This window comes from Lissotriton helveticus, chromosome 1_1, assembly GCF_964261635.1.
Source record: "Lissotriton helveticus chromosome 1_1, aLisHel1.1, whole genome shotgun sequence".
NCBI lineage: Eukaryota > Metazoa > Chordata > Amphibia > Caudata > Salamandridae > Lissotriton > Lissotriton helveticus.
Window position 1 is genome coordinate 2,127,849,099 of NC_136057.1, and position 26,447 is coordinate 2,127,875,545.

The following is a 26,447-nucleotide window of genomic DNA, read 5'->3' on the forward strand; positions in this document are numbered from 1 at the left end:
AAATAGGAAGAGCTGACCATGATCTCAGCAATCTTCGAGCTTCCTTAGCCACACGGGCAACATTTAACGGGGCAATCTTATTAATATCCGTATAGATATTTAACCCGAGATACCTAAGGGTGGCACTTGGCTGTACTCCTGCAACCGGAGCAGGTTGATTCCAAACCATAATGTCGGTTTTGGATGCATTCACTTCATAACCAGATATTGCCCCAAACTCTTCTGCAATAGATATGACCGTAGGGAAGGCTGAACTTAACTCAGATGAAAAGATAAGGCCATCGTCTGCGTATAGTGCGACTTTCCGCTCCCAACCTTCAAAAATAAAAGGTTTTATATTAATATTGTCCCGAATTAGTTGAGCAAAAGGCTCGATATATAAATCAAATAAAAGTGGTGAGAGGGGACACCCTTGACGGGTTCCTCGTATAATATCGAATGGCTCCGTAAGCTCCCCGTTAACCAGTAATGAAGCAGAAGGATTTTTATATAGTAGTTTTACTGCTCGTCTAAAATTGTCTCCCAGATTGAACTTTTTTAACACTTCTTCTAAATACACCCAGTTTACCCTGTCAAAGGCTTTGGTGGCATCAAGAGTGAAAACTGCTAAAGGAAGTGATGCTGAAGTGGCCATATCTATTGCACCGATGAGGTCATACGTCAGTTCGTGCAGTTGCCTCTCTTTCACAAAACCTTTCTGATCCATATGCAAGATGTTATTTGCTACACCACCCAATCTATTCGCAAGTACGGCTGCAAAGATTTTATAATCCGTACTAAGGATTGAAATTGGTCTATATGACCCACAATTGGATGCGGGTTTGCCAGGTTTTAAAATCAGGGTTATGGAGGCCCTGTCCCAAGACGCAGGAGGTAGGGCACCTTCTAATAAGATGTTATTAAACAGATTTGTTAAGTAGGGAAGAATAGTTGGACATATTACTTTGTATATTTCCGAGGGTAACCCATCTGGTCCTGCTGCTTTGCCTTTTTTACTTTTCGAGATGGCAAAGCTAACTTCCTCCGATGTAATAGGGCCATCTAAAATTCCCATTTGTTCAGGGTCCAGAACCGGTAAAGCGATCCTGGATAACTAGTCCCTTGCTTGAGTGGGTTGTACATCAGTATCTTCTTGATAAATCTCACTGAAGAAACTTCTAAAAGCGCCACTAATTCCCTCATCTGTAGAATGTAGTACACCATCTTTACTAATGGCACTAATATTATTTCGGACCCTATCAGTCTTCGACTTCCAGGCAAGGAGCTTACCGGCACCTTCCCCATATTCGAAGTGGGCCAGTCTACTAGCCTTCCATCTCTCTAAGACCCGTGCACTCAAGACTGAGGAAAGATCTCCCTTTAGGACTGTAAATTTCTCTTGCATCCCAACAGGTGTGGACCCTATTGATGCTGAATTCGTGATAATCTCTTCTTGAAGTTTTGCTATCTCCAATTCAAGAGAGGCAACTGCTTCCCTATAGGTCTTATTTTTATATGCTGATGTATTGGTTAGATAGCCCCTTAGAGTTGCTTTAAATGCGTCCCATGTTATTCCAGGTGGCGCAGACCCCTGGTTAAACTCCCAAAAGAATTTAACTTCCTGATTTAATGCCTCTGAGATGTCCGAAGTGAAAAGTATTGATCTATCGAACAACCAGTATTTTAACGCGGGCCTGGATGGAACCTCAAGCTCAAGCGAGATGGCAGTATGGTCTGAGAGATGGAAAGGTAAATGAGCAACTGATTTTACGTATTTAACTAAAGATTGATTAATCAGAATGAAGTCTATCCGAGACTGGTGATGAAATTTATAATTTTTAAAAGTGACCCCCTTTTGAGACCCATGTAGAGTCCTCCATATATCGATATAGTTCAATGTTTTCATATTATTTAATAAAAACGTCCTAGTCTTGGATAACGTTATAGCCCTGTTAGTGGATGACTTATCTAATAATGGATCTAGAACTATATTAAAGTCGCCTGCTAGGATAACTGGCTCTGAAAATGCATATAGTTCTGCGAAGAGAGATACCAATACTGATGGATCGTCTTGGTTTGGACCATAGTAACCTACTATGGTGAATGGTGAACCCGAAATAATAACAGAAGCTATTGCCCATCGACCATACGGGTCTACCTGTTTAGCGACTAGCCTAGCCTTGATAGATTTTTTAAAAAGAATGGCCACCCCCCTAATGTGTGAGGTCTGAGATGTTATAACTCCAAAATCTATCCATCTATTCTTACTCAAGAGGTTTTGCATTTCTGTTTCTGCAAGATGTGTCTCCTGGAGCACTAATACCTGTGCAGCCGAATCACGTAGATATTGCATAATATTATTTCTTCTCGGTGAAGTGCGAAGACCGTTAGTGTTCCAGGACAAAATACTTAGATTATGCATTACAGCAAGAGAAAAAATATCATATAACTCAAAGACCAATACTGCCAAACTCCAAAGAGAAAACTATAAATTGATCGACTCCTTTCATTTTTTTTAGAGAATGCTGTAAAGGACGTTTAAGAGGACTTTTTTTGCTTCCCCCCCCCCCCCAACCCCCCCACCCACGCCATGTCCCCCACCCACGGGAAACCCCCACACAATCTATCTGGAATCCCAGAAAGATAGCACTCCGCTGTGGACCCCTGCGAATATCAACCATCTGCCAATTATGGGAGGAAATAGACAAGAGGAAAAGAAACAAGGGCAGGAAAGAAAAAAGACCTAAATGAGATTAAAAAGGTACTATGATTTCCTAAACTAAAGCCCACAAGTGAGTATATATCGCCTAGTTTAACAGGAAACATGGCGGCAGCCGGCTGAGCCGCGGCAGTACTCCGCCCACGGACTCCTGCAGTTTCTCGGATCGGAGGGCAGAATCTTTTGCAGGCTTGATCTTTTATGTCGTTTCGTTAAGCCGCAGAGAGCCGCATTTCAATTTGGATTTGCAAAAGTAGTTTGTCAAGCTTTTCCCTAGGTATCGGTATCGGCGTCTCTCCGCCATACCGCCACACCTCCGCCTCTCATGTGTTTGGGGGAGGAGGTAAACTCGGAGCCCGCAGCAGCAGTGAGCGCGTCGTCTACGGAGGCAGCAGCTTTTCAAGCTACGATCTCATCCGGCAAGCGAGAGCAGGAATCACAGTGTTCTGTCACAGTAAGTCCGCCAGCATTCGAGCCCTCGCATTCCCTAGCGAGTGGCTGGATTTGGTCGCTGGCCGCCCTGGAGCTCCGCAGAGGACGCCGCACACGAGGTATTTTACTGGGGCAGCATGGTGCGGCGGTAGCTTCAAAGGCACAGATAAAAGCACAGCTAGAGCTGCGCGAGGAGGGAGAGATTTTGGAGAAACGGCCACGAGCTCAGCAGCGATGTCAGCGCAGACATCAGTGCAAGAAGCAAGCTGGTGATAACAGCAGTGATAGCACTGAAGGGGGTAGTGGGGAAGACTTTGACACTTTGAATCCTGTGTGCATATCAGTGTGTACCGAGGAGGTTTTCCAGGAGGGCAGTGGGAAAGGGAAAGTGAGAGGGAGGGTGAGAAGGAAACGCACAGTTGACAGCAAGAAAGAAACTAATAAGGCGTTCTTCCACAAAGCTGAACTTAAAAATATAAATAAGTTTCCATCTTCTGGTGTGGATACATCGATAAAGCATAACGTTCTGAGTGGAGTAGCGTCTGTTGGTGTTCGGAAAGAGGGCTTGATTACAGAAGGCATAGTCACCCACTGCACTTCTGAGACTAATATCTCTGCTGCTGTTATTGCTGAGGACACGGGGAAAATAAAGTTGTCGACTTATCTAACTGGTCAGGTAAAGGCAAAACGCTCCTATACTCCTAAGTCCACAAAAAATAAATCAAAGAATTCCGCTACCACTTCAAAAAAAATAACCCCCTCATTGCGCTCTTACTTTAAAGTAGTTCCTCAAGTGGTGCTCTTGGCAAGTAATTCTTGCTCTCCTTTTTTGAGCCAGGAGGTAGGGGATACTTCACCGGTGCTACAGATGGCTTCTAAACACGTGGAGGAGCATACTATAAGGGAAATGGCAGGAACGAATGTCCCTACTTCTGAGCATACTATTAGGGAAATGGCAGGAACGAATGTCCCTACTCCAGATCCCTTTCTGAAAGCCGGTGTGGGCTTGAATGAAATTAGTACTTCTGCCAATGCCACTACCACTGCCAAATCGATAGATGATGATAGTACCATCGTGAACAATGGCAATATTGATATACACAAGAAAGATATGGATTGCCATTTGGATCAATCACTCTCCTCTAAGTCAGGAGGATCAGGTCAATTGAATCCTGCAGATCACCAAACGGTTATCAATTTAGAGCAATCAGCGCCCTCGTTGGTACTGCTCGCACCGCTGGCCTCCCCATTCCCTCCAGCGCCACCGAGTGTAGCATCCGGCCTTAGCCTACAGTCAGTTTTCCAGGAAACAGGCACAATATCTTCTATTGACAGCAGGGGAGATCCCAGTTTACCCGATGATACCACTCGGGCCCTGAATTCAGAGTTGGTCTCCACACTACAGGCCTCTTTCCAGGCAATGTTTGCGACTCTGGCCACAGATATTAAAAAGGGGTTTGAGACTTCTGCATCAAATCAAGCCGATATTCGATGCTATTGTCAGTCATTGGACAGCAAACTTGGTGCTCTCACGACTAGGACAGAGACTCTTGAAGATTCCGTCACAGAAGTTAATATTAACTTAAGTGCCACAAAAGCAGAACTAAGGAACCTTAGACAGGAGAATCAGAGCTTGTCCGAAAGGCTGGAGACGTTGGAAAATCATGCCCGCAGGAACAATCTTCGAGTTTTGAATATACCGGAGGAGAAAGAGGGTTCGGACATCAAGCAATTTATTGTTTCTCTCTTGAAAGAGGCCCTACGGCTCGATATGTCAGAACAAGAAATAGCTACGGATATTCAGCGCATTCATAGAGAGCCATTTCGGAGAAACTCTCAGAGAACAAAGCCTAGGAAAATCCTGGTTAATTTTCTCACATACTCCCTTAAAGAAACTATTCTGAATATCGCATTGAAACAGAAAGTGGTAAACGCCAAGGGGTTCAATTTTCAGATCAGATCTGACCTCTCGAGAGTCACGCTTGATAGACAATGGGAGCTTGGAAAAAGGTTGGAAGCTTTCAGGAGTCAAGGGGCCGTCTCTCAGTTAGTCTTTCCTGCGGCATTAAGAGTTATGTACAAGAACACTATGCATAACATAAGATCAGTACAGGCTGCAGATGATTTTTTGCTGAGTATGGGCAGGGGGTCAGAGTCAGCTAAGTAGTATTGTCCCTTTCCCTCTATCTGTCTTTTCTTTAGGTTGCCTCACTGCATTCTAGTTTCTTGACAAATTCACAAATTTACAACTAGCTCTAATAATTTTTTATTTTTTTTGGGCCTAGGTTCTTTAGCCTAGGTTAAAAACTTGCTAGAAGGCTGATATTCTGCAACTAGGCATATAGAAGAAATATGAGGTTTTTTTTTAGTACTGAATAATAGGTGGCGGGCAGGTGTTTAAATAAATAACAAAAAGGAGAAAAAAAAATATATAAAAAGGGTGGAAAAAAGGAAAAAAAAATAATAATAAAGGACTAAAAGGAAAAAAAAAAGGTATACATATATAAAATAACAAAGAATATAAACTATATTTTTTATCTTCTGATATTTTTTCCACAAATATTTTTTATTTAATTTGAATCTATTTTATAATTTTAAAACATTTTTACTTGTTAATTGTAAATGTTTTCATGTTTTCCAATTTATTTTTCAACTTTTTCATTTTTTGCACTTTTTAAAAATGTTGTACTTTAAAAAAAGATATTTATTTTTGCAAATGTTTTCAATTTTTTTTCTTTCTTTTTTTCCTAATTTTATTTTACCCATTTTCCGAAATCCGGCAAGAACCCCATGTGCTATTGACGATGCACAAGTGCACAAACAGCATTCATTTTCTAAGAATTATTCAATTACCAATTTTCTTTTGTCACCTGCCCTTCCCTGAGTGGCACATCCCATTTCCAACACACGCTCCATCCACAGACACGCCATCGAACTTTGGAACCTGCTCGACACAACCTCACCAGACGTCGCCTTCCTCACAGAAACCTGGATGAACGCCTCCTCAGCACCCGACATCGCCATCGCCATCCCAGACGGATACAAGATCATCCGGAGAGACCGCGTCAACCAGATTGGAGGAGGCATCGCCATCGTACACAAGAACACCATCCGCATCACGACCGACTCCAACGACAGCTTCGCCGCCGCCGAGCACCTCCACTTCCAGATACACACCGACCCCAAGACGACCCTCAGAGGCACCCTCGTCTACAGACCCCAGGGACCACGCACACAATTCAGCGAAGACATCACGGACTTCATCAGCCCGCACGCCCTCCCCTCCGCCGACTACATCCTCCTAGGGGACCTCAACTTCCACCTGGAGAACAACAAGGACCGCAACACCGCCGCCCTGCTGGACAACCTCTCCAACCTCGGACTCAAGCAACTGGTCAACACCCCCACCCACTACGCCGGCCACACGCTTTATCCCGTCTTCTCCTCCAGCAAGCACATCTCCTTCAGCCACTCCACCGGACTCCACTGGACCGACCACAGCTGCGTCCACTTCAGCTTCAGAAGAACCACGACCCACCACCACCCGCAACAGGTTCCTCACAGAAGCTGGAGCAAGATCACCGCCGACCAGCTCACCACCTCCCTCAGCCAGAACCCACCCACCAGCACAACGGACCCCAACGAAGCAGCACCCAACTTCACGCAGTGGCTGACCGCCTGCGCGGACGACCTCGCGCCACTGAAGAACCCTCCCAGCAGACCCAGAAGCAAGAAGGCCTCCTGGTTCACCGACGAACTCAAGCACTCCAAGAAGAACTGCCACACCCTCGAGAAAGCCTGGCTCCGGGACCAGACCACAGACAACATGACCGCCCTCATACACGCCACCCGCAAGCACCACCAGCTCATCCTCACCACCAAGAAGAAATCACTGAAGGAACGACTGGACAAAAACGCCCATGACAGCAAGGAACTCTTCAGCATCGTCAAGGAGTTCTCCAATCCCAGCACCGGCAACAACGACATCACTCCCTCACAAGATCTCTGCGACTCTCTCACCTCGTACTTCCACCGCAAGATCGCCGACATCCACGACAGCTTCGGTGCACCTTCCACGCACCCAACCGTCGAACCAACGCCCCCCACCACCACACTCCGCACCTGGACCACGGTGACCACCGAAGACACAGCCCGCACGATGAACACCATCAACTCCGGATCTCCAACCGACCCCTGGCCCCACCACGTCTTCAACAAGGCCGAATCCATCATCGCACCCCAACTCCGGGACGTCATCAACTCCTCCTTCAACACCGCCACCTTCCCGGAGAGCTGGAAGCATGCCGAGCTCAACGCCCTACTGAAGATACCAACAGCGGACCCCACCGATCTCAAGAACTTCCGCCCCATCTCGCTCCTCCCTTTTCCTGCCAAAGTCATCGAGAAGCCTTCCTCGAGACGAACGGATCCCTCGATCCCTCGCAGTCCGGCTTCTGAGCCAACCACAGCACCGAGACCGCCCTCATCGCAGCCACCGACGACATCCGAGCCCTGCTCGACAACGGGGAAACAGCGGCCCTCATCCTCCTGGACCTCTCTGCAGCGTTCGACACCGTCTGCCACCGCACCCTAGTTCAACGCCTCAGCAACATCGGTTTTCAAGAAAAGGCACTGGAGTGGATCATCTCGTTCCTCGCCGGAAGAACACAAAGAGTCCGCCTCCCCCCGTTCCGATCCAAGGCCACCAAAGTCATCTGCGGCGTACCGCAAGGATCATCGCTCAGCCCAACCCTCTTCAACGTCTACATGAGACCTCTTGCAGCCATCGCACGCCAACACAACCTCAACATCATCTCCTACGCCAACGACACCCAACTGATCCTCTCCCTCACCAGAGACCCCGCCACCGCCAGAACGAGCCTACACGAAGGGATGAAAGACGTCGCCGAGTGGATGAAGAACAGCCGCCTGAAACTGAACTCAGACAAGACGGGAGTCCTCATCCTGGGACCATCGCCCTCTGCCTGGGACGACTCCTGGTGGCCTCCCGCCCTGGGCACCGCTCCCAAGCCAACAGACCACGCACGCAACCTGGGCTTCATCCTGGACTCTTCCCTCTAAATGACCAGACAAGTCAACGCCGTCTCCTCATCGTGCTTCAACACCCTGCGTATGCTCCGAAAGATCTTCCGCTGGATCCCGACCGAAACCAGGAAGACGGTCACCCAGGCACTCGTCACCAGCCGACTGGACTACGGGAACACCCTCTACGCGGGAACCACAGCCAAGCTACAGAAAAGACTCCAGCGCATACAGAACGCCTCCGCCCGACTCATCTTGGACATCCCCCGACGCAGCCACATCTCCGGCCACCTGAGGGACCTGCACTGGCTCCACGTCAGCAAAAGGATCACATTCAGGCTCCTTACCCACGCACACAAGTCTCTCCACGACATGGGCCCCAAGTACCTCAACGACCGCCTGACGTTCTACAAGCCTCGCCCTCGCCGCCGTACCACGCATCCAAAGAGCCACCGCCAGAGGCAGATCCTTCTCCTACCTGGCAGCCAAGACATGGAACTCCCTCCCCATCCACCTCCGGCTGACACAGGACCATCTCGCCTTCAGGAAACCACTCAAGACCTGGCTGTTCGAGCAGTAGCGGACCCCTCCCCCAAGCGCCTTGAGACCATTCCGGGTGAGTAGCAAGCTATACAAATACTATGATTGATTGATGCACATAAAAAAAACAGTTACATCTGTGGGTAGCTCTTTTTTATCGTTCCTGAGTGTACATGAAAGTTTATGTTGGTGTGGTTTTACGTATGGATATTAGATACACTGTATTGTTAATTATTTATAACTTAAGTAATCACACTAAATGATACCACTGAGTCAACTGCAACAAAGCAACATTTCACTGATATTCTTCTTGCTTGTTTGCTTCTAGGTGCTCAAAGGGCAATATCACCCACAGTACTGCCAGACAGAAGGCCTGCCCACATGTGATGCGTGACCACACAACACGGACATCTCTTCAGCTTGTGAAGCTAAGTTCCACTGCCAACTGACACCTTCAAGATGGCCATAAAGAAAGGTACTGCCAAGAAAGTAGCCAGTGGGGAGGAGGAGAAGCTGATTTCCACCACTGCCTGCCGGCCAGGACCTTTTTCGGCAAATATGTGCGTGACGCACCGGCCTCCAGGGACCAACTGGGAGCAGCACCCCTGCATCAGTGGAACCACCCCAAGCTAGGCCCAAGTCCATGTCATGCACAGAGGCACTCAGTCTAATCACGGCAACACCGATGAGCAGTTATGTTGAAATAGACATATCTCTTTCACAAAATAGTGCCCAATCATTACAGGAAAATCAGATAAGTAGACAACAACAGCAATAATAGTTTCTCCCGAAGTAGGAGCAGTTCAGGAGATTGAACTTCAAGCTGAGGAAGTAGAAGAAGTCACTCTTTCTGCAGATCCATTGTCTTCCAGATCTCCAGCAAGAAAAAGGAGGGTGTCTCCACCATTTTCTTCTCCAAGCCCCCCTTCTGATGATCAAGACTTCACTTATATCCTGCCTCAGTCTGAGAGTGAGACACACCAGGAGAGTCAAGGGAAAAGGAAGGTTCCTGAAAGCTTGAGAATTATGGATGTAGAGGAGGAGGATGATAACAAGCCAGTCATCATGGCTGTTAGCCCAGCCCCAGCGGAGACCGGCGTTGCCCCATCCCAACCTGTTCTAAGGGATGTAGCACAGATACCACCAACATCACCCCCAGCTGCCATGTTTGCAAGGCCCCAGCACCGACCTACATCCACAAGTAGGCACTGCAGAGAGGCAAACGTCAATACGCCCACCTACTCCCAGTTCATCCAACATTGGCAGTGGTACCAGGTCAGAAAGTGACCTCCCTAGTTTGGGACTTCTTTACGGTTAGCAAGAAGGAGCCGAACATTGCCAAATGCTATATATTTGGAGCAAGTGGTAGTTGGGGTAAGCTTGATACAAACTATGGTACTGGAGCAAAATAATCCATTTGAGAAAACACTACGCAATCCAGTGGGAGGAGCACCTTAGCGGGCAAAAAAAGGTAAGTGGGATTGGTGAAGGGGGTGAAAGGCTTAGCAAGGAATCCGATCACGGTGGAAGGTGAAGAAGAGGAAGACATTTTCATTAATCAAATGAGCCCTGTCCCCAGCAGTACAGTAGTATTGCCCACATCAGCAGTATCGCAATGGCACAACACTCAGATTGAGACATCGAGGCGAGAGCAAACATCGACTGCCCTGCTGAGATGCACATTGAGCCTACCACTGTGTGCTCTCAAGATGTCTCCTGCATCAGTGGCACCAGAAAAGAAAAATGCTGCTATTTATTCCTGGCATGTTTAGGCTGAGGTGCAGCCACCCAATGGCTCATTTGTACAACACAAAGCTGGATAAAATGTTAGCCATGGGCCTCCTCCCTTTTTCTTTTGTGGAAGGGGTAAGTTTTTTAGAATTTTTGGCAACCATCTGCCTGAAATGGAAGGTTCCCTGCCAGTCACATTTCGCCAGAGTTGCTACATCATAATGTACTGGAATTGGTTAGCAAACTTAGCAGCAGAGTGCTTTTCACACTATCCATTTGACGACAGACATGTAGACCAGTTGCCAGGCCACTGGTTAAATGTTCAGCACTTCACACTGGATCTCATTTGTGAGGGTTAGAGAAATTATATTTGCATGTGTTGACCCTGCTGAGATTTTTAATGGTGCTCGGAAGCATGCAACAGTAACCATTCTCTCCAGTGAGAAATCCCATACAACATCTTGGAAGACTTTAACAACAAGGGCTTTGAATGGCTGAAACCAAGAAGGCTTAACATTGGATTTGGTGCCACGGACAATAGCAGTCTATAGTTAAGGCCATGGCAGATTGTGGCTATTTCAGTGTCCTGTGTTTGGCACACAGCGTCAACATCATTGTACATGCCTTTCTCAAAAAGCATTGGCATAGACAAATGGTCTCTCCTTTGGGACCGTATAAAAGTGTTTAGCAAGAGATATTGGCTTTGCCAATGTGTTTAAGCTATGTTATAGCGGAAAGAGCCCTGCATTCGCTGGACCTTAAGAGGGTTCTCAAATTTTACTTAGAAGCCACGAAATCTGTGCGAAAATCTGACCATTTGTTCGTAAACTATGGTTCGGTCAGAACGGGTTTTGGTGCTTCTAAACGGACCATCGCAAGATGGATAGTCTCTTGTATAAAGTTATCTTACCAGTTGGCAAATAAACCTTTGCTCGCTACCCCTAAGGCTCACTCAACTAGGGGCAAAGCGGCAACAGTAGCTTTTTTGCATAATGTACCGATGGCCGAGATTTGCAAAGCGGCAACTTGGAAATCGGTTCACACATTTACCAGGCATTACTGTCTGGATTCAACTCCAGAGCAGATACCCAACTGGGCCAGGCCTCCTTGCGGAATCTGTTTTAGTGTTAAGAGTTCGGAGTCTGTGTTCGCCTGATGGCGGTTTTTTTCTGATGTCTGAATAGTTCCCTGTCTACTTGCCTGCAGGATAAGGGGATGGCTTGCTCTTCTATTCATGTGCTTATGACTATTGATGAGGATCCCCTGGGAGGGAAGGATTAGTTACTTACCTGTAATCCTAGTTCTCTTCCAGGGGTATCCTCATCAAAGTCATAAGCAACCCACCCACCTCCCCGGGCAAGTAGTCATGTGAAATATATTTATATGTTTTTAAAAGAAATGGTCTGCGGTTATCCGCAAAGAACAACTGACCTAACTGTCGACCCAGAGGCATGATGGGAGCTAGGGGTCATGGCTGCCTTAAAGGCACGGTGCCCGTTTTTCTGTTACTATCTATATGTTACTATCTATATTTTCTTTGGCTGTGCCCCCGATCCGGGCTGGAAGTCCTGGTGGCCCCAGGATATGTTCCCTCCTGAGAACTCATCTCCCCAAGTGAAAAATCTTGGAGTGGTGTTTGATGATGACCTCTCCTTCCGTCCCCATATTCTGGGGATAGCTGGGAAATGCTTCGGCATCCTTAAGATGCTGAGGAAGTTTCTTCCTCTGCTTTCCCTGCAGTATCGGAAGACTGTAGTTCAGGCATTAGTAGGCTCTAGGCTAGACTACGCCAATGCGCTCTTTGCAGGCTTGCCTAGGTACCTCCTGGACAGACTGCAAATTGTTCAAAACTCGGCGGCCAGAGCTATATTTGGCCTGCCCAGGAGAGCTAGCGCTCACCTGCTATTAAATAGGTTGCATTGGTTACCCATCTCTAAACGAATCAGGTTTAAAATCCTCACACTAGCCTTTAAAGCCCTTCACTCTGTCGGCCCGGTTTACATCAGAAAGAGGGTCGCTTTCTATGTGCCTCGGAGGACGTTGCGCTCAGCGGATCTGGCCAAGCTGGAGGTTCCTACTGCCAAACGAGTTCGGATGGGGGGACGGTCCTTCCAATTTGTGGCAGCTCGCTTCTGGAATGAGCTTCCTCTTTCCCTTCGCAAAGCTAAGAGTCTTTTGGCTTTTAGGAAAGAGCTGAAGACCATGCTCTTTTCCGCGTAATCACTACGACTGTGGTATTGCTCCTTTGTGTTTTCAGGTTTCAGGTCTCTTTTGCCAAAGCGCCGGGACACCCCTTGGGGTAGCCGTGCGCTCTAAAAGTATGGCCATAACATAACATAACATAACATAACATAACATAACATATGAGTTGACTTTTCAGCTTTCTACTCTATGGTTTGTTCTACAATGCAGCCTATGTGCTGACAATGCTTTCATGATTACCTTTTCTACTGTATAATAAAGCAGTTTTCAAAGGTTTTCTTTCTCCCTGCTTTATTGGAATGTATTTATGTGCAAAGTATTCTATTGCTGCATTGTTCAGCTTTTTCCAGAGATGTTTGCATTGGGTGTTTTTATATATGTATTTATACATATATGTAGAGCTACATATATATGATATATGTTTTCTGGGGTTCCGCACATGGGCGGGAATATTCATGAGCTTATGACTTTGATGAGGATCCCCTGGAAGAGAATAATGTCCATCACTTCAGGGGGTAAGGAGAATGAATTCAGGGTACCCTGCTCAACCTCCAGGCATGTAGGGGGAGGCTCTGGAGGTTGGGATGTAGAACATGCCCCTGTGATTGAGAGCGGAAGTCTACCCTGTGAGCCAGATTGAGCAGAGAGAGGGCACAGGGAGAGGTGAACAAGGTCTGCATACTGCTCCCTTCGCGAAAGGTTTCTGGATCCAGAAAGGCACCTGGATAGTCAAAAGGAGAGAAACCTGCAGGTTAATGTATCCCTATGAACAAGTAAAATATGTCCGTAATTGTGCAGGAGTAGGAGTTAAAAAGTGGTACTCAGAGTATTTTAACCTTTTCATTAAATTGTGTATATTAGCTGCTTCCAAATTGGCTCATTTTTGCACGAAGGTTTATGATTTCGAACATACAAATTTGCCACAAAAATGTAATTTCTCACATGCTAAAATTCGGAAAGTATTAACTCACAGCAATCATGTCCACATGCATCCTTGCTTTTGCAGTGATGGTTGCATTCTCTTTTTCCATTGTGGAGGTATGATTCTTCTCTGCTGTAACCTGAATGAAAACAAACGCATCACAATTTAATCAGACCATACTAATACCATTACATGTTCTTAGGCGTGGGAAATCAGATTTTTAGGCGGTGGGAAGAGAGAAGTTATAATCCTGCAAAACTCAAACAAGCTGACTCCTAATAGGTAAACTTGCAGCACTTCTTCCCTCAGAGAAATATATGTGCAACAACATAAAAATAAGAATAAAGATAACAATAGAACAATTGACCATTTCCATATTAGGTTACTTAAATACATACAGAAGGAATGGAAAGAATGAGGTATTAATAAAGAAAATTCCGTTCCAACACTTGCCTACAGGTTATGGTTGGGCTAGCTACAAACAATCCTATAGCTAATGGCTTGAAATAGAGCTGTGTTCTTGGTCCTTTATTATTTTTACTTTATGTATCTGACTTTCCTACATTTGTTAAATTGTTGAATTCTTTACCTCCCAATCAAGAATCATCATAGCTATCTATACTGATGTATGCATTGATCTAGTATTATTTGACATCACCTGATTGGACTGCAGCATCAACTTGATACTTGGTGACTTACAAGTGCCTCTAATTTATTGGTAATGAAAATAAGTGATAATAGGTGCTTGTGGGTTAGTTGCCCTTCAACAGTGGTCCAACAATGGTAATAATCTTGAAATTGTCAAACAATATCCCTATTGGGGGGTACTACTTTCTATGTGCAGTTGGCAGGAAATTTCTAATAACATATCATGGGTAACTCATTCAAAAACACAGTACACAATAGTTAGCTGTATTGGACTGGATTTATTGAAATTCATAAATCTCTATTTCAGAGTGGTGTGATTTTGCTATGAAGTCTATGGGCCTTATGTAGAGTTTATCGGACGGGATACTCGATCACAAATGTGACCGATATCCCCATCTGCCATATTCCAATTGCATTATAGGCTATGGCATTTGTAATATGGTAGATGGGATATCCACCATGTTTTTGACAGAATAGCTTGTCCACCAAACTCTAAAGAAAGCCCTCAATTTCCAGAAATTACACTGTATGCTTTTGAAGACCAGGATCCATCTTTCATTTGTAAAACAGATCAGGCAGAATTTTGATTTTGCAGGGATTTTTTTAGAATAAGACTGTCTACTCCAGTCAAGTGCCTTAAATGGAGCTTTTTATAACCTCAATAAACTATTGAGTGCACTCTCATTTTTTTCACTTGTGTATGGCCCTATCCTCTGTTCTTCATCAAGCTTTTGAAAATAGGTTGCAGTGAATAGCCCTTGGCTAAAATTGTTTACTGCTGCAACATGAACAATGTGAGAGTGACCCCAGTCACAACCACTAGGCTTCATGAATTTATCTCACTAATGCTCTCAATATGCACCTTATAGTGCCTAAATGTTGATGGTTACCTAGCATACAATTGAAATTGTTGTTTTACTTATCACGTTTCATAATGCTCCTTAATTCATACTTTCCATTTCCCCTATCGATCATTATCCACTGCATCAGCAATGTTCCTTTTACGCACTTTGGCCTTGTATCGTATAATGTTTATTGATAGGATGTATATAAGCTATTACATTGACAACAGACTTTAAGATGTGGTTCAAATATAGCCACGGCACAAGATTGTTTATTGATTTTTTATTATAATCACTCACTAACAACTTGGTAAATCTCCTGCCTGGGGAAGTGAACACAATATACACAATATTTCAATATTAGAACAGGTAAGTAGCACAAATACACAGTGGTCTCCAGGGGGACACCAAACAATATGCTAATAAGGTGAAATGCGAACTGTATGACCAAAGTATGGACTGGACCCAGAAGACTTAGAAGATCTGGGGACCAAAGGTAAGTACCCAGGGACCCTACTGAGGCTGTGGGCACTATGGAAACACGACTGCATACTCAGTACAAGTCAATGGAGAAGTTGTGTTGCAGTTTTCAAGAAGGACCCTTCAGAGAGGATCATGAAGAAACGCAGTGGAAGATAGAAGGTTGAAGAGTCACCCCATCGGTGGATACCCCAGGAACCAGGATACCTATACCAGGGAAGCCAGGTGCATAGGTGTGAAGTGACATCAGAAACTGCCGTAGACCCCATTGGAGGACTTCCATGAAGATGCCGCTGGCAAAGAAGATGAAAGAGTCCAGTGGAATCCAAGGGTGGATTCTTGAAGAGCAGCGCACTTGCAAGCAGAGGGGACAGAGTCTATGCCACTAAGGAGTGACCAGGAGGCATGGAAGACCAATGACCACCGATGAAAGAAGATGCAGGAGAGTTGACGGTGAACTTGTCGCTGCAGCTGTGAGGACCAAGCAACGATCTGGAAGATTTAGAGCTATTCACAAGCGGTCCCACATCAGAAGTCGAGAGCCAGGGGACGGAGTCCGAAGGGAGCAACAACAAGCCTTGGCAGCAGCAACATATGAGGAAAATGAAGAAGGTGCATTGTCGGGGTCAGCCAGGTTCAAGGGACTTACCAAAAGCAGGAGAGTCAGAGCAGGCCCCGAGCAAGCAGGAGAGCCCACTGGAGCCAAGGATGACCCTCAAGAGGACCCACAGGCCAAAGGCACTTGAGTCGCATGAGGACCTCAAGCAGCTCACCAAGAATACAGGCCCACGGTACAGAGGATGCAGTGAGGATGAAGATCTTGATAGCAGGAGATGCTGGAGGCTGGAGCTTCTTGGAGCCTGAAGTTCTCTGGAGATGAAAGTCAACAAACCTCCTTGGCAACAGCAAGCACCCCCACCCTAGACCAATACACTAAGTTCTGTCTGGGAGGTGGTTACATCTCCCTGTGACAGATGACCTATTGTCCTGCCCCTGCTCTAGCCTGGCTCAGCACCAGGAGGGCAGAATCATGTCTGTGGTTGGCAGCTGCACTAGCTTGCTGTGAGACCCTGAAAGGTTGGCACCGGAAATACAGGGGGCTCCCTAGGGGAGCACCCCAGTACATGGGATTCTACATCCAACACTGGAATCGGTGTTGGGGTAGGATTCCAACAAGTTCGATACCAAACATGACCGATTTTGGGGCAGCCTATATATAGTTAGACATCTCGTAGTTGACTTGATGTCCAATATACATAAAAAGTGGCTGACGACACGTACATGACCTGGAGATTTGACTACTGGGTTTGTAGGGTGTGTCCTGCTCATGCAGGGCATCCTCACACTTATAACCAATCACCCTGCCTTCAGGATTGAAATGCCTACCTTAGGGGTGACTTATAGTTTTTTTTTTTTGTTTTTTTTTTACCCCAAAAGGGAGCACGCTGGGGAAAAGGTGACAGTTACACAGCGATAAGCCTACAACCCCCAAGGGGCCGGCCGCGTCACGAAAAAAAAAATTGCAATAACTTACTGTGTGTACATGGTCTGTAATCTCTTCAATCTCATACACAGCGTTCTGCCTACAACCCAATCGGGCCGGCCGCGTTAAAGAGCAGTGTGTGCTGTCCACCACGCCTAATTGTCACCACGCGTAGGGTCGGGCCCTTAAGATAGGGCGTCAACCAGTGGTCAAAACCAAGACAACTATCGGACCATAGCGGTCCAACATACAACCAGGAGCCTAGAGGTAGGCAACAGAGAAATAAAGATAGTGCAAAGGGAGAGTAGAGGGAAAGGCAGAAAAGAGAAAGTCGGGAAAAGGGGGAGTGAGAAGACCCGAGAGGAGCAATTGTCGGGACACACTTCAGTAAGCCCATGCCGGTCTCTAAAGCCATCACCTCATGAGACTACGGGGGGTAAAGGGGATCACAGCATCCTCCACTAAACGCAGCGCCCTCAGCCTAGGAGGCATGTTTCTCGCATGTTCAGTTTTGCACAGATAGGTCACCAAGAGTTGCCACACTTTCTCAAAGCGTGTAGTGCGAGACTGTAGTCTCGCGAAGAGCAGTTCCATAGTGATGACATGCCAGAGTCTCCCAAACCATGCAGCAAGGGGGGGGGTTTCCACCTTCTTCCAATACAGGGCAATAAGTTGCCTGGCAGCACCCAGCATTTGTAATGATATAGTCCATTCACTTCGGGTCAGAGCGACCAAATTTGCAGGTTTGATTCCCAGCAACACTGTACTAGCGGCATCAGGCAAAGGGAACCCCAGAACCCTTCCTATGTGGCTCAGGACCTCTTTCCAAAAGATAGCGATCAGGGGGCAGGTCCACCAGATGTGTAGGAAATCCCCAGGCACATGATGGCACCTCCAACAGCCGGGAGAGGAAGAGGAGAACATTTTATGCAAACGCTGAGGCGTGTAATACCACTGTGTCATTACTTTGTTCGCGTTTTCTTGTTGTGGGATGCTGCGGTACAATTTGGGGATGTCTCTCCATAAGCGAGTTCACTGTGTCGTCGTGATATCGGCACCCAGCGTCGTATGCCATCTTTGTTGGTACGGCTGCAAGGGTGGAGTCTGAGGGTGTTGCAATATCTGATATATCTGGGAGATTAGGCCCTTCGTGTCAGTGCAGGAGCGGGCCAGGCGCTCAAACGGAGTAAAGTCCCGGGTGGCCCCAGGGTATATCACGTCCGTCAAGGCCCAATGGCGCAGTTGGAGATATTGCAACTCAGCTTCAGGTGGAAGCCGAAACTCCTCTCTACAATGGGCAAAAGATTTAAAGGTGCCCCCATCAAAGAGATCCGTAAGGACTCTGCAGTCGCCCTGTGTCCATGCACAAAAGGCTCTGGTGCGATAAGCCGGTGGGAACCACGGGTTGTCCTCAATAGGGGTATGTGGGGAGGGAAAAGTCGTGAGACCCCTCCGCACCGCTATCCTATGCCACACGTCCAGTACTGTCTTTGTGGGCACCGGTAGATACGCGCTCGGGGACCGCCCCGCTTTATGAGTCCAAGCCAAATTCCAGATAGTACGGCCAGTGACCGCCCTGTCCATATGGAGCCACCCCTTCTCACTCCTCCTGGTGCCCCACTCAACCACGAATCGCAGGTGGGCTGCCCAGTCATAATCCGCTAGATTAGGGCATGCTAGCCCTCCGCGATCTCTCGGGGCCATAAGAAGTGCTTGGGAGAAGCGGGGTCTCTTACCTCCCCATATGAAGTTAGTGCAGTCTTTTTGCAAGGCTCGGATGTTTGGCAAGGGGATAGGCGTGGGAAGGCACTGAAATAGAAAAAGGAGTTTGGGAAGGATAGACATTTTGATTGCATTGAGTCTGCCCAGCCATGAAGGGATAAGTGATTTCCATCTTCTCAGGTCATCAAGGATTGATCTGCGACAATCTCTCCAGTTAAGTGACGACCAGCCTTCTAGTGAGGGGGTCAGGAGTAGGCCGAGGTATCGAATGTGGCAAGCAGTCCATCGGTATGGACATAACTGCTCTAACGAGGAGACATCAGATGGAGGGATCGTAAGGTTAAGTACCCAGGACTTATTGTGATTGATTTTCAGACCAGAGGCGCCTTCGAAAGTGCAGAGCGCTGCATGGAGCGCTGGTAAAGACTGTTGGGGCTCCGTAAGAGTAAGGATGAGGTCATCTGCATAAAGCGCCACTTTATGGATTTGTCCACCCATCGGAATGCCGTGAATGCCCGGGTCGTGACAGATCATATCCGCCAGAGGCTCTATCGCCAAAGCAAACAGTAAGGGGGAGAGAGGACAGCCCTGTCGAGTCCCTCTTCCGTTAACCGCCCATTCACGCAGATCCTAGCCTTTGGCGCAGCGTTAGGCGCCATGATCCTGGCGACCATCTTTGGACCAAGCCCCACTTTGCAAAGGACCGCCTGGAGAAACGACCAGTCCACTCGGTCGAACGCTTTCTCAGCGTCCAACGAGAGGAGGCAGGCCGGGATCTGCCAGTGGTGAGCCTTCCCCACCAGATGCGCAATTTTCCGTACGTTATCGGCCCCTTGGCGTCCACGGATAAAGCCCACCTGGTCCGGGTCAACAAGGTCAGGCATATGGGGGTCCAGCCGTTTAGCCTGCACCTTGGTATATATTTTAAAGTCGGTATTGAGTAGTGCTATCGGGCGGTACGACGAGCAAAGTGTGGGGTCTTTCCCAGGCTTCGGAATTAAGGCTATTTCCGCCATTCCCATGTCTATGGAAGGGCCCTGGCCATCATCAAAAGAGGCGAAGAGCCGAAGGAGGTAGGGACTCAGCTGAGACTGGAACAGGCGATAAAAGGAGAGCAGCAAGCCGTCGGGGCCTGGCGTCTTCCCCAATTTGAGCTCTTTAAGAGCCGAGGCTATCTCGTCCTGCGTTATCGACTCCTCCAGAAGCTCAGCCGCAAGGGGGTGTAACGTCGTCCCACTATACTGCTCCAAGACTTCTTCCGTCAGGGCAGTGGTTGGCAGTGTAAAGTGAAGCGTAATAATCTCGGAACGCCCTCAGCTTGTCCCCCGCCGCAGTCGCTCGAGACCCATTAGGGAGCACCACATTCGCTATATGGGATCTGGCCGCCTTGACCCTCAGCCGTCTCGCTAAGAGTTTCCCAACCTTATCCCCTCCGTCAAAGTGCAACTGTTTCAGAGCCAGAAGGGAGCCCTCAGCCCTGTTCGTACGCAGCAGTCGCAGTTGGCCCCGAAGATTCGCCAGATGGCGTCTTGTCTTCAAGGTAGATCCCTCCTGATCCTGCGCCTCCGCAACTTCCAGGTCCCTCACCAAGCCGTCTTCCACCGCCCTCCCCTCTCGTGCCCTCGCGATCGCAAGGGATGTAATGTGGCCCCGTATCGTGGCCTTAAAGGCGTCCCAGACCACCGAAAAAGGCGTCTCGGGCAGGTCGTTGGTCTCAAAATAGGAGGTAATGGCTGTGCGAATGTCCTCAACAGACGCCGCATCTCGAAGGGTGTGCGGTGGCAGATACCATTTCCGTTCTTGGGGGGGGCAGTCCCGCGGACCTCGAAGGAGCAGTTCCACATGCGCATGGTCCGAGATGGATATGTCCGACATCCCCACATCCACCACATCCCTAAGGAGGTCATGGCATAGGAACACATGATCGATGCGAGAGTAAGAGCGGTGGGCGCTCGAATAAAAAGAGTACTCTCTCTTATCCGGGGAAAAATACCGCCACGCGTCAAACAAACCTAGGTCGCCAATCTGTTTGCGAAGCGCCAGAGACATCGCCCCAGCCCCGTGAAAGGAGCCCTCACTCCGGTCGATCTTCGGACACCATACCAAGTTAAAATCTCCCCCAAGAATCAGAGAGGGGCTACCCTGAAGCACCTGATCGCGCAAGAGGTCTCGGAGGAAACTATCCTGCGCCAGATTGGGGGCATACACATTGCACAGTGTAAGACGTCGAAGTCCCACCTCAACAGTCACCTTAAGGAAACGGCCATCACCACTTCGGAAGAGCCTATCCTCCCCCCGCCTGATGTCAGCTTTGCACAGAATCGCCACCCCTGCCGTCTTCGTGTCCGCCGCCGCCCAGTACTGGAGAGGGTATCTAGGGTGTGCCATGCGCCCAGTGTCAGCCTGAAGAAGGTGGGTCTCCTGCATGAAAACGATGTCCGGGTCATGCCGCAGGAGGTAGTGCCAGATCTGCTTGCGCTTGTTGGGCGAGTTAAGGCCCCTAACATTAAGGGACAGGATCTTTAGGGGTCTATTCACACTACTAGCCACGGCAGTGTGCTCTAGAATTCGCTATCAGAACCATCCTCATCAATCCACACATCATCCACACACCCCGGGCAAGGATCCCCCCCTTCCCACCCCATCCGCCACCCCTCGCACCCTCCCAGGTCCCGCACAGAAAGAAAGAGAAACAAGAAAAGAGAGAGAAAGGAGGAGAGAGATAGTTAGGAATAAAGAACGAACACTCATCAGCCGGACCGGCTGGAAGCATGAACCATAGAAGTGCGGCCAACAGGGCCAGAGTTCTCTGTCCCCAGAATAGGGCATCCTACGACTTATAGTTTTTAAGTGTGGTCACCCAGATATAAGGGAACTTATATCTGTGGTGAGTGGTGCATGGCAGGCCCATAGTCACAGTTTGGGTGGTTGCTCATGGGTGGCATAATACATGCTGCAGTCGTGGTGTACCTATGCCCTGGGTACCTTAGTGTTTTATACTGGAAACTTAGAAGGGTACACAAGTTGCTAATTAGGAAGGTACTAAAGTACTTACCGTAGTCCAATTTAGGGAGAGAGAACAGTGACTGGGGTCCTGATTAGCAGGATCCCAGTCAGACTAGTCAGAAAAACAGAATGACACCAGCAAAAAGTGGGGGTAACCATAAAATCAAATCCTACTTTCCTACACAACCTGCCCCCCAAATATAAGTAGATGAGACTAACATTGCCATATTGAGTCTTCATTTTCTAAGTGGTAGTATCTGGATAGTCCATCTGCGTTGGCATGGTTTCTTTTCAGTGAAACATAGACCCTAGGGAACTGTGTTCCACTGAAGAGTTCATCACCTGTAGGGAAACGGACCACCTCAAATGTTTGGGATATTCATCCTTCATTTGTTTAAGCCATAAGAGGGGCATATGGTCTGTTTGAACAATGAAATGAGTACCAAACAGGTATGGCCTCAACTTCCTCAAGACCCAGACCATAGCAAAGGTCTCCCTCTCAAAAGGTGACCAGGATTTCTCCCAGAGGGTCAACCTTCTGCTTATAAAAGCTACTGGTTGGTCCTGGCCCTCTGCATTAAGGATTAGTTATTTACCTGTAGTCCTAGTTCTCCTCCTTCAGGGATATCCTCATCAATGTCATAAGCACTGAATAATCCCCACCCACGTGCAGGATCCCAGAGCATATAGAAATATACATATATATGTGTATGTTGTGGACAACAAGTGCCCAGAACTTCTGCGACATTCATATATACATGATTATAAATACATAAAATTGCAGCCTCATATAATTCCAATAGGCAAAATGGCAAAATTACATAGGTTTCTCTTGTACAAAAAATGATCTTCTACATACACTTTGTAATAGAGAACATACACTGTAATGGATAGGTTTTCTTGCCGTCCAGACCTATTGTCCAATAACGAGGGGAGACTGTTTCATCCCAGTCTCTCATCCCTCAGATTGACAGCATGGCTCCTGAGGTCCTTCAATATGGACACTTAGACTTACCAGTAGATTGTATGACTATCCTAAAGGAAGCCAAGAGACCGTCCACCAGAAAATCCTATGCTTTCAAGAGGAAGCGGTTCTACTTGTGGTGCATGGACAATGCTCATGATCCGGTGCAGGGTCAAGAGCAGGTACTGTTGCCATACCTACTATATTTGTCCAATTCTGGTCTGCAGTTCTCTTTGATTAAAGTGCATCTAGCAGCTATCACTGCATACAGGAAGTCCCCTACACAGGTTTCTTTTATCCAAATGTCAGTGGTAAAAGATTTCCTTGAAGGGATATAAAAGGTTTGCCCCCAGTGAGATCGCCATCTCCTCCTTGGGAGCTCAACATAGTCCAAACAAAACATATGGATGCTCCTTTTGAGCCGATTCACAAGGCTTCTCTGCAACATTTATCATGGAAACTGCTTTTGAAATGTAATCTAGACAAAACTAACTCCGTGAGAAAGACGGACTGGTTGTTTGTTAACTATGGTGACATAAATACCCGTTCGGCAGCTTCTAAAAGATCCATCTCTAGATGGATAGTTTTGTGCATATCTTTATCCTACCAACTAGCTAACACAGTTCCTCAGGGCAAATCCAAAGCACATTCTACCAGGGGGAAAGCCTCTACAATGGCCCTCCTGAGAAATGTTCCTATGTCAGAAATTTGTAAAGCAGCGACTTTTCGCTTGGTTCATACTTTCACCCGCCATTACTGCTTGGATTCTGATACACAGGCGGATGCCCAAGTTGGGCAAGCCTCACTAAGATATGTATTTGCTTGATGTCATGTTAAGATGCACTGTTAACTGTGTTTAAATACTGTTTTGTCGTCCACGAGGTAGTGGGTAAGGGCTTGCTACTCTATTCAGGGCTTATCACTATTGATGAGTGTCTCCTGGAAGAGAAGGATTAGTTACTTACCTGTAATCCTAGTTCTCTTCAAGGGGTATACTCATCAAAGTCATAAGCAACCCTCCAGCCTCCCCGGACGAGCATTTATAGTATATTAATGTGGTGTTTGCATCTTATACTCAGGTTGCTACAAGTTAGTACACCGGAAAAAAAGAACTGACCTAACCATCACCTGCGGTGCATGATGGGAGCAGAGGGGCTCCTGGAGGTCTTAAAGGCACGGTGTCCAGGTTCCTGGAAGCTTTAAAGGGAAGGTGCCAGTTTTTTACTGTACTGTGATGTTTATTCATCTATGTAGCCTATGGGCCAACTGTCTGCTATTACGTGTTTCCCTATTGAAAATAAAGGTTTCTTGTATGACACTAATATAGTGCATGTTCTCTATTACAAAGTGTATGTAGGAGATTCTTTTTGTACGAGACAAACCTATGTAAATTTGGCATTTTGCCCTATTGGAATTATATTAGGCTGCATATTAACGTATTTATATACATGTATATATGTATGTGGCGGAAGTGCTGGGCACTTGTGGTCCCCAAAATACACATATATATGTATATTTCTATATGCTCCAGGATCCGACATGTGGGCGGGAATTATTCAGTGCTTATGACTATTGATGAGTATCCCCTGGAAGAGAAGTTGTGATAACACTGCTCCTAGCCCTATCTCAGAGGCATCTGTCTGGACAATAAAGGTTTTGGAGTAATCAGAATGGGAGAAGAGCCCAAGGCCTGTTTCAGGTCATCAAATGCCTTTTGACAGCTAACTGTCCACTGAACATTCTAAGGCATTTTCTTGGAGGTGAGATCATTAAGGGGAGTTACAATGGACCCATATCCCTTAACAAACCTCCTGTATAATCCAGTCAGGCTTGAGAAAGCTCCAACCTGAGTGGGAGTAACCCAGTCCTGTATGGTATGGATTCTGCTCTCCAATGGTGGAACTTGGCCTCCACCTACTAGGTGACCGAAGTACATAACCTTGCTCTGCCCTATCCGGCACTTGGTGACCTTGATAGTGAGGCATGTCTTTTGCAGGGCCTCCAGAACATTTTTGAGGTGGACCAGGTGATCCTCCCTGCTGGAACTAAAGGCAGCAGTCTCATCTAGATATGCTGCACTATAGGCTTCCAGCCTCTGAAATGTGGCAGGTGCATTTTTCAGACCAAAACTACTGTTTCCTGGGGGGATCAGAGTTCAAAAAGGTGGAGTCATCAGACTTCTCCTGCTCATGATCAGAATTAGGGTCACTAGGGTCAACCCCTCCTGATCCACCTTCGGGAGCATCCCCACCCACTTTGTCCTATTCCTCTGACCTATCAGGATTCTGTTGATCATCTAGGATAAACAGCTCTAAGAGATGCTTAGTGGTGAGGTTACTACCTGTCTTTAACTTCCTAGAGGTACACAGGGTCCTTAGTTCCTGGAACTACCACTGAATCTAGAAGACTGAGACCCATGGGGTTCCACGAGTAAAGACATGCTGTCTAGATGTAATGTGGTGTTGCACCTACCTACCCTAGTGAAAACTAAACTTCCTAAGATTGGAGATGGGGCTGTGCTAGACCCTTACAACCAATCTAAAAGTTCAGTAGAACTTGTCTAAAAAATATTGTATATGTGCCTAATGCTAGTGATGGTTTTTAAATTATTCCACACCTAGATTAGCTGGTAAATGAGAGCAGGCTTAAGTCCAAACCTCTGCACACCAATGTAGGAGTCTGGCTTAGTATATATATGGTGCACACTTATTTAAGTGAAGCACCCTTCACTAATCCAGGCAACCCTGTGGTGATTTTAGTGGTCTTATGCAACCATATAAAGCTCTCTAAGTGGTAGATGTGGAGTGCAGACTTCAGGCTTAGACCAGAAGGAGTGTTAAGCAGCTTGTTTTACCGGTTCTAATCATGTATTGTGGGTTAAACGAAAAAGAACCACACAGTGTAGTTATAAAAATATTTATTTATTATGAACACTCAATAACACATTGGTATATCTCCTTTCCGGAAATATGAACACAATACACGCAATATTTAATTAGTAGAACAGGTAAGTAGAAAAAATACACACTGATCTCCAGGGGAGGCTAAACCATATACTAATAAAGTGAAATACAAACCACGACCAAAGTCGAGACTGGACCCAGAAGACTTAGAAGAGCTGGGGATCAAATGAACCACTCAAGGTAAGTATCCAGGAACCCCTCAGAGGCTGTGTGCAGAGTGGAAACACAAACCCGTAATCAATTGCAGTTTTCAAGAAGAAGGACCCCATTTCAGATGGGTATTTTAAGCTCCCCATTATGCCCCAGAGGCTGTGGTCAAGAGGGAACATATTTCCATCAGTGGTGGGACTGCCCGTTGATACAAGTATTTTGGGGTAAAGTGACTGGAAAATGTGGAAAGTTTGCGGGAAATCTATAGATGTCACGCCCTGGATGTGTCTTCTTAATATGTGGGAGGCAACTCATGTGACGGCAAAGGAAAGGACCTGGATTACCTTGGGTAATGCAGTGGCGAAATGTAACATTGCAAGAACTTGGAAGGGAACCACAGTGCCCAAACACCGGGATTGGAAAGTCGACATGGACTGGTGCATGCAGATGGAAAGCGCTATCTATGAGGGGAGAGGGTGACGGCAGAAATGGTCTAAAACTTGGGGGAACTGGAACAAATACAGAGGGATGTTATGTGCTCCACTGAACCCGTCCCCCACAGGAGTAAAGGCTACCTGGCCCGCAAACAGTGGTCGCAAACTGAGTTGTCAAGATATATTG

At 47.0% G+C, this 26,447-nt stretch overlaps 1 protein-coding gene across 9 annotated transcripts in view; it reads right to left on the minus strand.

Annotated features, from left to right (window-relative positions):
- The window catches only part of HFM1 (helicase for meiosis 1), a 4,349,684-nt gene that overhangs the window by 820,134 nt on the left and 3,503,103 nt on the right, over positions 1–26,447 (minus strand). For all 9 annotated transcript variants that reach the window (XM_078646278.1, XM_078646275.1, XM_078646244.1 and 6 more), the window contains one exon: positions 13,618–13,707. In XM_078646278.1, coding sequence (XP_078502404.1) covers positions 13,618–13,707 — 90 coding nt within the window. The remainder of the gene's footprint in view (positions 1–13,617; positions 13,708–26,447) is intronic.